The sequence below is a fragment of the Bacillus rossius genome, chromosome 12, assembly GCF_032445375.1.
Source record: "Bacillus rossius redtenbacheri isolate Brsri chromosome 12, Brsri_v3, whole genome shotgun sequence".
In the NCBI taxonomy this organism is placed as follows: Eukaryota; Metazoa; Arthropoda; class Insecta; order Phasmatodea; family Bacillidae; genus Bacillus; species Bacillus rossius.
The window spans coordinates 3,748,247-3,760,477 of record NC_086339.1 but is presented as its reverse complement, the minus strand read 5'-3'; the positions used below and the strand labels follow the sequence as shown (position 1 = coordinate 3,760,477).

Genomic DNA, 12,231 nt, shown 5'->3' with positions numbered 1-12,231 from the left:
GGGAGGGACTGTTTAAACAATTGTATGATTGACCACTATTGTCCTTATTATGCTAATTACCTAATTGTAGAGTGTGACCACGTGGTCAGGTCGCACCACGTGAACCGATTCGTGCCGCAGGCGCTGTGTGGTATAATCAAAGGTGTAGGCGAAGTAGCAACTAATAAACCAGGGCATACGATTTTATTTGTATTTGTTTATTTCAACATCCTGAGTGTGACGGCGTGTGGGACGCCGTAAGAGCCCACTGCGTAGGTGGAGAGCGTACCCGACGCTGAGAGTGGACCAGTGGCGAGTACTAGGATTGGCTTTAGGGGGGTTAAAATCACGCCTCACATGGGCGACGTCATGGCCCTGAAAAAGAGTCTCTCCCGGGTCTGTGCCCCTTGCACGGTGGCACCCACAAACTAATCTCAGTACACGTATCAACGCGAACCCCCGCTTAGCATAAGGACTTTCTCCGATATTTGATGGAATATTTTGTTTTTCAAATTGGATGCATGAAATAATAAGTTCCTATTTAAATTTATTCACTCAACTTTAACTACAATTATTTACGGTTCTGTGTCACAAAAGAGAGGTATATGTCTTGGTTTTCAGCGGGATGGATCAGCAGTTATAAATGGCTTTCGGTAATAAGTAAATGCGGAAAGCAAACACAGGGCAGTCCCAACTCGCTCACCTGCGAGGGTCCGGGAGGCAGGGGCGGCTTCTTGGGGGGCAGCCAGCCGTGCGGGGGCAGGGAGGGGGGCGGCTCCTCCCGTCCCCTCGCCCCCTCGGGGCAGTCCTTGGTCTTGGGCGGCCGCGCGGGGGGCCGGGCGGCGTCGGGGCTGGCCCGGGGGGGCGGCTGTATCGCGGCCGTCTTCTCCGGGCTGTCCCGGTGCTTGCCGCAGCACGAGAAGGGCCCGCCCTTGCGGTTCACCGTCGCGTACTCGATCACCGCGGAGCCGGCGGGGGGCTCCGTCTCCCGACCGGCCAGCCCCGCTGCAGTGTTCCGCTGCAGGCACCATGCATTCCCCTGCTCTAGCGCTCGCAACTAGGATCCTTAGTATTCAAGGGATTCCACATTCGAGGAAAACAGAAGAAACAAAGTAAATTAAAAAATTCAACACTGATAACATCTGAAGTTTAGTAGGTAATTTTTTTTCCCCTTCATCCCTATCCTGTTTTCATTCCCCAATATATCGTACTTTTAAAACGTTATCATATAACAAAATTTACAATATTTATTGATTCTGGAAACTTAGTCGGTATACCCAACCATTTAAAGGGTAGACTGTTTCAACATCATAGTTAATATTTATCAAATTTACTGTACATTATATTTTCGACGTGATAACGTCTTATAAGTCGATGAACACTGGCTGCACGCACGAAAAATTGTCACGTTCCGCCTGAGCAGAGCGTGCAAGAACTGGCCAACCACCGTGCAAGAAAATCTTCTATATATCAAACAAGTCAAGGCGGGCTTTTTAACTAATTGTTCATGATTATATTAAATTTTTAAACAAATTATTTAAATTATATTTGCAAAACTGTAAATAATATTTGAAAATTAAAAAGTATGCAATTTTTCATCAATGTTTTCTTATGACGTTATCACGTAAAATTATTGTCCGTCAACCTACTTTACAGACAAACACCCCCCCTTCCCACCTTTTTTTATCCTTCACACCTAGATTTTGATTATGGGTTATATTAGTGGTACTCTCTAGGAATCGAATTTGAGATTTTGTTTCGAGAAAATTGGCATTTGAACCAACACTACTTAAAACCATTAATGATCTACTGCATAACTGCTACTTAAAAGCCTCATTTTACACTTTGGCCACCCGAGCCAAAAAGCACAGTCCGAAGTCACTGCCATCACTGGATTTGCCTGTCAGAGGATACGAGTTGGATTCCTGATTTTAATTTTTTCCACTGTCTCTTAAAATCCTTCCAGAAAAATGCTGGGGTGGTTACTTAATGCTGGCCTGTGTCGTGGTGACCTTTCTGTTGTCGAGACAATAAGCCCAAGTAAATTTTAAAATAAAAAAGTCAACTTTCTGTTACCTATAGCAGGCATAAAGTTCAAAATTTACTCATTTTATCTTTTCGTCCTTGAAAAGTGTGTTAAACCAAAAGGAATTGGCGTTAGTCTTTGATGAGGAATAATCCAACATTGGATTTAATTGAATTCAGTAAACTACCTATTAACAACCGAAATAATGAATGTGATAGTACACAACTATTATTCCGAAAACGAATAATCAAGTAAGTGTTACTGGGGGTTTGGTAACTGTTACATGATGTAACCACCAAAAAATAACTCTGCATTTTTTAAGGTCACAGCAGTATTAAACCCACTAATGAGAAAGAGTTCAACATATTCCTGTGCACAGAGTAGCCCTGGGTACACGTGCAATAAAAGAACAATATTGGAGATATTGATACCACATAAAAGTTTAACTCCTACACATTCAGTATTGCAATACCTTCTTTCTAGTTGCGTTTTCTCAAACACGAGTGCTGCAAACATGCAAGTATCAGGTTTCTGCATAGTGTAGGGTTTGCAAAAAAAAAACAGCCACTGCGCGCATGTCAAATTAAACCACAACTTATCAGCAGCGCTCAACTTAATCAGGCAATGGAGTTTCCTCTTGTAATGACCTAATTCTCCTCATGCCTTCAACAGCCTCTTGAATGGTCAGTGGAATATATTTTTTTCATAAGTTCCATTTTTTTTAAAAAAAAATCTTCTGATTTATTCAAATAGCTCCAGAAGAAGTCATTTAATTGGTTAGATACATTGGCGTAGCTGTGTTCATAAAGATGGGGGGGGGGACAAATATTGATTTTGATGTCACGTAAACCCATTCCCCTGTTACTAAGATGGGGGGTCCGGGGGTCCTAGATAGGAAAATTTTGGTTTTTAAAGTGCAAAATAGCGCTTTTAAGCTGTTTTTGTATCTAACCATTGGATACATCGATGTTAAAATTATTATTGTTTCTTTAAGATAAAATTTGATGAGTGAAGAAATTACAAATAAAGTTGGGCAGAATAATATTATAAAATAAAAATATCACGGTCCCCTCCACCCAAAAAGTTCAGGGGGACACGTCCCCCCCCCCCCCCCCCCCCCCCCCGGTTCCTACGCCCCTGATTAGATAAAAACACTTATCCAGCTGTTAGATTCTAAATAATGCAGTGACAGTTGGAAATAAGTTTTCAGAATTGTGGTATTTCAGGAAACAGAGTGTAGTTTGTGAGCCGGATGTCAGGTTCTCGAGCAGCGTGAACGCACAGGGGTAACGCTCGAAGGGGCGGCGTCTCCGCTGGCGGGGGGCGGCGGGATGATGAAGGACATGATCTCCTCCGGGGTCAGCTCCACGGACGGAGCGGCCTGGTGGGTGGGCGGCGGGACGGTCACCGTGGCGAGGAACGCCTCCAGGTCCAGGTTCAGGTCCAAGAAGTTGTCTGCAACACGAGGCATTCGCGAGCTGAACTGCAAGTCCCTGCTCCGTTCACCATCGAAACGCTTTTGAACGGCAAGAATAAAAGCAAACTAAGTGCAGTAACTTTATAGTATTTTAAATTTAAAAGAGCAATTTTTTATGTAAACATTTAGATCTTAAACTGGACGCTTGACTTGCACAAAGCAATATGCACACTCCCATTTTGGCATTTTCTGGGCTCTCCTCATTCTAAAATGGTTACAATTATTTTTCACTAGCTAATGCCTGGTATTCATTGCAATGCTACAATCAATTTTTATTTTTGAAGTAGGTACACATATAGTACTAAGCAACTCTCTATCTCTCTCTCTCTCTCTAAGCATCTTTTTCTCTATTTCTCTATCTATCTCTCTATGTATATCTCTATCTATGTATCTATATATCTAAATATCTCCTCTTAATATCTATATATGACAATGAAAATATTAAAAATCTTATTTTTTTTTCCTATGTATATTTTTAGCTAATTTTTTTACTTGTCACATGTGTGACATAGGTATATATAAACACGTGTGTATTCAATTGCAAAGTTGAGTCAAAATTTAAAAGAAATTGGTGAATAACTTTTGGAGATTAAAGATTTTGAACGAATAAACATTTACATTTGTATTTATATAGATTTATGTGATAAGAAAACAGGTTCAGTCATTAATTACATTCTCAAGAAATAGCACTATAATAGGAGTCTACTTTGGATTAAACTTGGTACGAAATAATTTTTTGTTTCGCGCAACGAGAGTGTCTCGAAAGATCATCTTCATACCAAGCAGATGGTTCTGCTCCGCACCAAAGCCGTCGGTCTCGTCGAAGCCGCGGAACCTCGCCTCGACGGGCGAGGCGTCGGCGAATGGCGTGGGAGGCATGCTGAGGTGAGGAGGCAGGACATAGACCCCATCCTGGGACACGTCAGGAGCATAACACAACGTGGACACCGTCACTCAACACGTGACCCGTCTACGTGGACACACAGAGATCATGTACAGTAATTTTGTGACAGATAACATGCATTTCTTCAAACAAGCGTAAGTTTCCTTTCTGGGTTTTGTAATATTATCATTGTTTTTTGACACTAACTGGAGGAATCTGAGTTAGCACTGAACTTTCTACACTCGATGAAACTTAACACATGTCATCCTGTCAAGAGTTAAGTACAGGTTGCTGAAGAATTCATATACCCGTAGGTATACTTTAACAAAAAATTACTATATGGATATGCCAAGGTAAATAATTTTCATTAATATATATTTTTTTATAGTTTAACAGCATCTTGTCAATAACTCATCAAAGACAGATACACATAAAAACAATTAAATAAATTAGGGAAATAATCTTCTAAGGTCGATGATAGTGATCCATCCTTACAACATGGCCTGGAAACCACCGGAAATCAAGAATAGAATGGCTTGATAGGTTTCGAACCCGAGACCTCCCAACAGGGGCGTTGTAGTAGCAACAAGGGTGGGGGAGGGGCAAATCCTTGGGGCCCTGTTGGGTTTCAAGACTTTTTTAATGCTTGGGCTTACTCTTATAGAACGAACATTATAAGTCTTTCATTAATAGGATTTATAGGAAATATTTTCAATAACGCAATATTCACAGATCACTTTAAGAGTTATGACCACAGTAAGGTTTACAGTCTTCAGATTATTTTTAATCATGGAATTTTAAAATTTTTTACATTAAATAATAGGGAGGGGGCCCAACAAAATTATTTGCTTTTGGACCGTTGGCTGCTCTAAATGGCCCTGCCTCCCGAAAGTGAGTTAATTGTTTAACCAACGCTTTATCTCACTCACATGGTGGAATCAGAGTTAATCAAAACTACCATTACATATAGTAGTAGGTTTGGATATCTTAATCATATATTTCAATGATTTATAATCAAACCTACACTCCTAAAAAACATTTTTCATCTGAAATAATTTTACATAAGAAAACATTTCATGAACAGAAACAAAGGCTGGATGCAACTTCGAGAGAAAAATGACCCATTTAAAATTATGCTTACACTCATAAACAGATACAGGGCATCGCTAGTTTGTGCGGCCATTGTTTTAAGAGCATGGCCATGATCCGACACCTGTGTGTGTCAGGCTGAAAATTAATTACTCGCTTACGACAAGCAACAAATAGGGAAACTAAAAAAAAACTATTGTGGAAGAGAAATGTCAATCATAAACTTCATGTGATCTAATGATTTATGTGCTATGTCTCCTTGATTAATGTAATTGTTTACAACTCATGATAAGTAGTCATAAATGTGCTTCCATCCCTCTCTCTCTCAGGAACAGGCCGTCGAGAGGGATAATCAGAAGGGTAAAAATCCCATGGTTGAGCACTAGAGGGCCTGGTTGAGCACTGGGGGGCCTGGTTGAACACTAGAGGCCCTGGTTGAGCTCTAAGGGGCCTGGTTGAACACTAGAGGGCCTGGTTGAGCTCTGAGGGGCCTGGTTGAGCATTAGAGGCCCTGGTTGAGCTCTAAGGGGCCTGGTTGAGCACTAGGGGCCCTGGTTGAGCTCTAAGGGGCCTGGTTGAGCAATAGGGGCCTGGTTGAGCACTAGAGGCCCTGGTTGAGCTCTAAGGGGCCTGGTTGAGCACTAAGGGGCCTGGTTGAGCACTAAGGGGCCTGGTTGAGCACTAGGGGCATGGTTGAGCACTAGACGCCCTGGTTGAACACTAGAGGGCCTGGTTGAGCACTGGGGGCCTGGTTGAGCACTAGAGGCCCTGGTTGAGCTCTAAGGGGCCTGGTTGAGCACTAAGGGGCCTGGTTGAGCACTAAGGGGCCTGGTTGAGCACTAGGGGCCTGGTTGAGCACTAGATGCCCTGGTTGAGCTCTAATGGGCCTGGTTGAGCACTAGAGGGCCTGGTTGAGCACTAGAGGGCCTGGTTGAGCACTAGAGGGCCTGGTTGAGCACTAGAGGGCCTGGTTGAGCACTGGGGGCCTGGTTGAGCTATGAGGGGCCTGGTTGAGCTATGAGGGGCCTGGTTGAGCACTAGAAGCCCTGGTTGAGCTCTGAGGGGCCTGGTTCAGCTATGAGGGGCCTGGTTGAGCACTGGGGGGCCTGGTTGAGCACTAGAGGCCCTGGTTGAGCTCTAAGGGGCCTGGTTGAACACTAGAGGGCCTGGTTGAGCACTGGGGGGCCTGGTTGAGCACTAGAGGGCCTGGTTGAACTCTGAGGGGCCTGGTTGAGCATTGGGGGCCTGGTTGAATTTACTTTTGAAATCCTTGTGTTTACCCTGAGAGGACAAAAATTACAAGTATACTGCTAATAAAATTCATTGTAAACTTCACAAGTCATGCTTTATGCACAGATGATGTTAACAGTTAAGGCTATGGTAATGTTTTAAGTCTTTATTTTTTTTTTAATCGTGGGTAATGGTAATGGGGTCCGACAAAATAATTTTCCCCCAGGCCCTCAGTTTCTCTCGACAGTCCGCCCAGGAACACGGACCTCGTCGGGCGTGATCGGCGGGGGGATCATGGTGAGGTCGATGATGTCCGGGTCCAGGTACAGCGTCCCCTCCGCGAAGTTGTACGGTAGCGTGGTCTCCTCCTGCAGCTTCTTCAGCAGGTCCTGAAGTCAGCCGGGAGCACGGGCTTCAGCCTCCGGCGCCTCGCCTTCAGACGTCACACGTGAGGGGGAGGCTTGGTTTCATCCAGTCTATCTGCTAGCTGACGTACAGGCAGGACGCTCTCACGCTGCTAACTGTGCACGCCCCTCCTCCCGGCCGCACCACTGACGCACCTCGGACGGAAAATAAAAACTAATTCAAATTTTGAAAGTCAACACTAAAAAATAATTTTTTGGTTTGGCTGTATTTCAGACTAGAACCACCAGGGGTTTGTTTCATGAATCACCATCGCACTGAACGGGGATTTTGTGTATGAAATTTAAAAAAAATAGCTTAACAAAATTGATTTTGCTTTTTTTTTTTTTACGTGTATTTTGATGAACGCCTTGCTCGACGGTCGGGCGGCCATGCCGGAAAAAATTGCGACAGCAAAAACATGTACTTTGCAGAAGATGTAATTCAGAAACCAAGCTTTCACCGACTTCAATTCGACACTCCCCAACAACACTCATCACGCCATCACTGCAAATGGTGAGTCATACGTAACGACCACAAGCAAAGTCTGCTCTAATAAGATATGTTTACTTCAACTCTGTAGCTTTCATAGTTTATGAATTTTAAGTGGTGTCGAATCCTCAGCCGAAGTGACACCCGACCCGAGATTAATGACATTCATATTCCTGTCGGAAATTCATTCATGTCAAAAATAGTTGCAACTAAGATAAATGGGAAAAAAATATTAACCAAGGACATCATCAGTTTTCGAGGGCCTTCATATCCACATTTATAAAACACACTGTGTCGATATGAAAGCGAAGGTGATTACAAAAAGATTGGATTAAGATCTGAAAGGGAATGAAGCATCAACAATGCAATAGCCATTGCTAGGTGACTAGAAAAGCGCCACAGACAGACAGACAAACAATAAAACTCTTTCTTTTACTAATACTGATATAGTCTCTATGTCTTATCTATAGCGAGAGATCTTTAGAGACGGTAGCACATGACAGAATAAGAATATTCGGGAAGGAATTGGCCACGGGGTGTAGTAAGAAACCATGTCTCCGCATTATTCGGGAAACCATAAAAAACCAAAATTACATGACCTGCCCGGTATTCAAGCCCAGGACCAATAGACTGAGAGCCCAGTGCCTTACCACTGCACTAACTCACTTCATAAGAGGGCTTAAAAATAAACTCTCTATTGTCTGTGATTTTTTTTCCAAGAGTTACTTATGTATGGAGACAAGATATTATGGTTTCATTTTTGGTACAATTTTGTATTTAAAACAGAGGATTTCGATGTTATTGTTTTTATTTTTATAAAAGCTAATTTGCATTACTTACTCAAATAAAGAAAATGGTTAGATTTAAATGCTGCGAATTTACAATAAAATAATTTGTAACTAATTGGTCTAAAACAGATACATTCAGAACAATATAAAATTAAATAATTTGTGGTCTAAAAGTTATTCAATAAGAGATGCACAATAAAACAAATTTAATTAATTTTTTTTTGATTCGCGCACAATTGGTTCAACTTTTTGTCCATAAAAAATAATTACTGACATTCCTTGAATTTCAAACATTAAAAGATAACCTTTTTTATGATTTGAAGTTTTTGTTAAATGATACTTGATATGATATAACTTGCATTTCGGTGCTATTAATGGTGTATAAGGTATAACTTATATTTTGGTGTTTTGACATGCTTTTAGGTGTTATTTCGGTTTTATCACAATTCACCATATAATCTTGTCTATACTTACATAGCTTACAACAATTTTTTTAAATAAAAAACTGAAATAACTAGCATAAGTTTTATTTTTATAAAAATTTCATTGTAGTATAGCACACCCAAGGTGAAAAAAATTGTGACAGTAGCACAAAAAAAAATATTTGTTACTGGATGTAAAAATTTATTTGAAGAATCGACTTGATGAAAATAAAACAGAGACTATCTTGCACAGAAGGGTAGGAGAAAGATGTACTGAAACAATGAAGTATGCTGTGTATGTTGTAAATATATATATATATATGCAAAGTACAGGTAACTTTAACACACCTGTTCTTGTAAGACAGCAACGCCTCTAGACTTACCAATGACCAGGAACGTAACTAGACAGACTAGTTTCCACCCGGGGCAAGAACTCATGTTGGCACACCCCTTTGTTTTAAAAAAAAAATCAACCGAACCAAAACCTTTCCCAACAACACGTCGTATCGTCGCCACATATTCATTTCACGTTAAAAATATTTTTTGATTCAACTTAAGACGGTAATAAATATAATTATCTGCAGTCGTTCCATTTATAACACATCTTCACTTTGCGTAGTACGCGAAAAATACCAGGTTTTTTTTAAATATTTTACTATATACGTGTACGTATCTTTCAATACACATAATTCAGTTCATCTGCCCTTGTGTTCTAACTGTGGTACTAAAGTAAGTATCCACAGTAACATCACCCAGGGCGTGGGCCCGGCCTGGGACCACCCACCTGGATGTTGCGCTCGCTCGGGCGGAAGCCGACGGGAAGCAGGTTGTCCGGACTGTGCAGCCCGAAGCTCGAGTCGCTGGGCTTCAACACTGAGGCGTGGTCTTTACCTTCACAGAGGAACCAGGCACTCTCTCATCTGCGCAACCACTTTTTCTTCAATCATTTTAATCAGCAATATTTTAAGGATTTTTTTTTTGACATGATAACGTCTTATAAATCGATTAACGCCGGCTGCACAAACAAAAAATTGTAACGTTCCGCCTGAGCCGAGCGTGCAAGAACCGGCCAACCATCGTGCGAGAAAATCTATAATATTAAACAGGTAAAGGCGGGCTTTTTAATTAATTGTTCGTGATTATATTTAAACAAATTATTTGAATTAAATTTTGCAAAAACTGTAAATAATATTTGAAAATTAAAAAGTATCCAATTTTTTCATCAATGTTTTCTTATGACGTTATCACGTAAAATTATTGTCCGTAAAACGACTTTACAGACAACACGCTTTTTTAAATACTTATATCATAAAATTTCAAAATGATGGACCAGTTTACCAAGCTTTCTGAAAACTTCATACATCTCAAACCATTTAAGTTTTGAAGTGAAACATCTCTACAGCCAAGGAGACAATGTGAACAGAAGGTAGCACAAGGTGTGGAGCTCAGAAGGTGACGAAAAACGCGACGTGAACTTACGTAGGCCTAACGTACTTCAGCTATCAAATTACTTGACGAAAAAACAGAACGGCAGCAACACTGCTCAATGATATGTTTGCGTGATAACACACTTGAAAACTTTGCACATGTAAACTTGCATTCTTGCATATATGTACTTGTATACTCGTGCATTAGCATACTTAACTTACATGCTTCTGAACCAGATACTTGCACATATTCTTATAAACTCACATACCTGGACACTCGCCGGTAAATTTGTGTACTTGCACATATAACGTTGTTTAATTATCTGTACACCCTACCTATTTCCTTTCTCTCTATCTGTGAGGTTTCAATTCTAATGAAACCATTTTTTTTAAACTCTGGCTAGACATAGTTTACTATGCATCAATTAACAATGGATATGCGAGGTAACCATGAATGTAATAACTTCCTCCAGTTGTTGGTGAGTGCACCTACAATGACACGGAGAGCGACTCACCCGAGCTGGCGCGGTGAGACGGGCTGTTGGTGGGGGTGCTCATGGAGTCTGTGTCGCTCTCGGACGGCTCCGTCTCGCCCAGGTCGATGCAGCTGACCACCTCGTTCACCGCGTCCGTCAGCAGCTTCTGGCCCTGCGCACACCACCTCTCACTGCCCCGGTGGCACCAGCGAGGTGAGCTCACTGTCACCACACACTGCCCGGGTAGAACCAGCGAGGTGTGCTCACTGTCACCACCACAACCCCGGAGGACAGGGGCGCAACAACAAAATTTCCAAAAGGAGGAGAAATATATCTTTTTATAAAGAATCATCGATCCCCACCTATTGAAGCAGGGGGTCCGGGGGTCCTCCCCCGGGAAAATTTGTATTTCAAGGTGGAAAATGGTGCTATTTAAGCAGTTTTATTATCTAAAAATTGATTACATAGCACTTTCTTTGCCCCCGTTTGCCCCCACTTCAAGGTTTCAGAGGGGGAAGGGGGGGGGGGCAAAATACCCTTATCCCCCCACCACCTGTTGTTGCACCCCTGCCGGAGGAACCAGCGAGGTGTGCTCACTTGCAGTAACACAACCCCGGTGTAACCGGGAAGGTGCGCTCACCTGCGTGAGCAGCAGGAGGGAGTCGCTGTGCTTGAGCTGGCCAGGCAGGTCCGAGTCCAGGGAGGATATGTGCGAGCTCTCGGAGTCGCTCTCCTCGCGGTCGCGCTCGCGTATCAGCCGCAGCTGCTGCTGCTGCTGCTGGGTCAGGTACTGCTCGGAGCTGCTCACCAGCTCCTGCATCTCTGCCACCCTGCGCATCACCTGCCACCACACACACGCACACGCTTACAAACACCTGTTGCGTCGTGAACCACAGTGCAGTCCAGCTAATACAGAGTTTTATTTCAGACTGGCTTGCAACATGTCAGGGAATTGCTGATATTTGAACACTGTACGGAAGTATGTGATTTATGATAATGAAAAAATAAAAAACTATTCATTCTTAGTTACTTAACTCTAGTTCTAACAGAGACGGGAGTATGGAATTTTTGATTTTAAAACCATACTCACCCCTTTTTACAACGCTTTGGGATTGAAGTTTACAAAAATGGTAAAATTTTCGTAGGTTTTTTTTAAAATATATTTATTAATGGTTTACAATATCTTTCCTTGTGCTGGATTAGCTTCAGAAGATATAATTATTTATCTCACAACAATAATTACCAGCCTCAGTCAATCAGGAAACAAACAGCTCTCAGTAAAGGGTATGAAGAGGTGAGAAAGACAGGAAGAACTTCTGTTTAGACACGGCTCAAGCCCGGAAGATCACAGCCTATCGACAATAATTGCTGTAAAAGTCAGCAAAAAACTTTTTTTTTTTTTTAATCTTATGAAATAGTTTCTTTAACAACACCTAAGTATTAGCTTTAAAATAAATATGGTTTTGAACAGTTTAGAGTTTTAAATATTACCAAAGGTCCATAACCATGATAATTTTATGTTTTTTTAAATTATTTATGC

At 41.8% G+C, this 12,231-nt stretch overlaps 1 protein-coding gene across 3 annotated transcripts in view; it reads right to left on the bottom strand.

Annotated features, from left to right (window-relative positions):
• LOC134537383 (uncharacterized) overlaps positions 1 to 12,231 on the bottom strand; it is a 243,491-nt gene that overhangs the window by 7,115 nt on the left and 224,145 nt on the right. For all 3 annotated transcript variants that reach the window (XM_063377748.1, XM_063377750.1, XM_063377749.1), the window contains 7 exons: positions 11,332 to 11,532; positions 10,731 to 10,863; positions 9,573 to 9,679; positions 6,951 to 7,073; positions 4,262 to 4,394; positions 3,288 to 3,460; positions 683 to 997 (listed from right to left, as the gene is read on the bottom strand). In XM_063377748.1, coding sequence (XP_063233818.1) covers positions 683 to 997; positions 3,288 to 3,460; positions 4,262 to 4,394; positions 6,951 to 7,073; positions 9,573 to 9,679; positions 10,731 to 10,863; positions 11,332 to 11,532 — 1,185 coding nt within the window. The remainder of the gene's footprint in view (positions 1 to 682; positions 998 to 3,287; positions 3,461 to 4,261; positions 4,395 to 6,950; positions 7,074 to 9,572; positions 9,680 to 10,730; positions 10,864 to 11,331; positions 11,533 to 12,231) is intronic.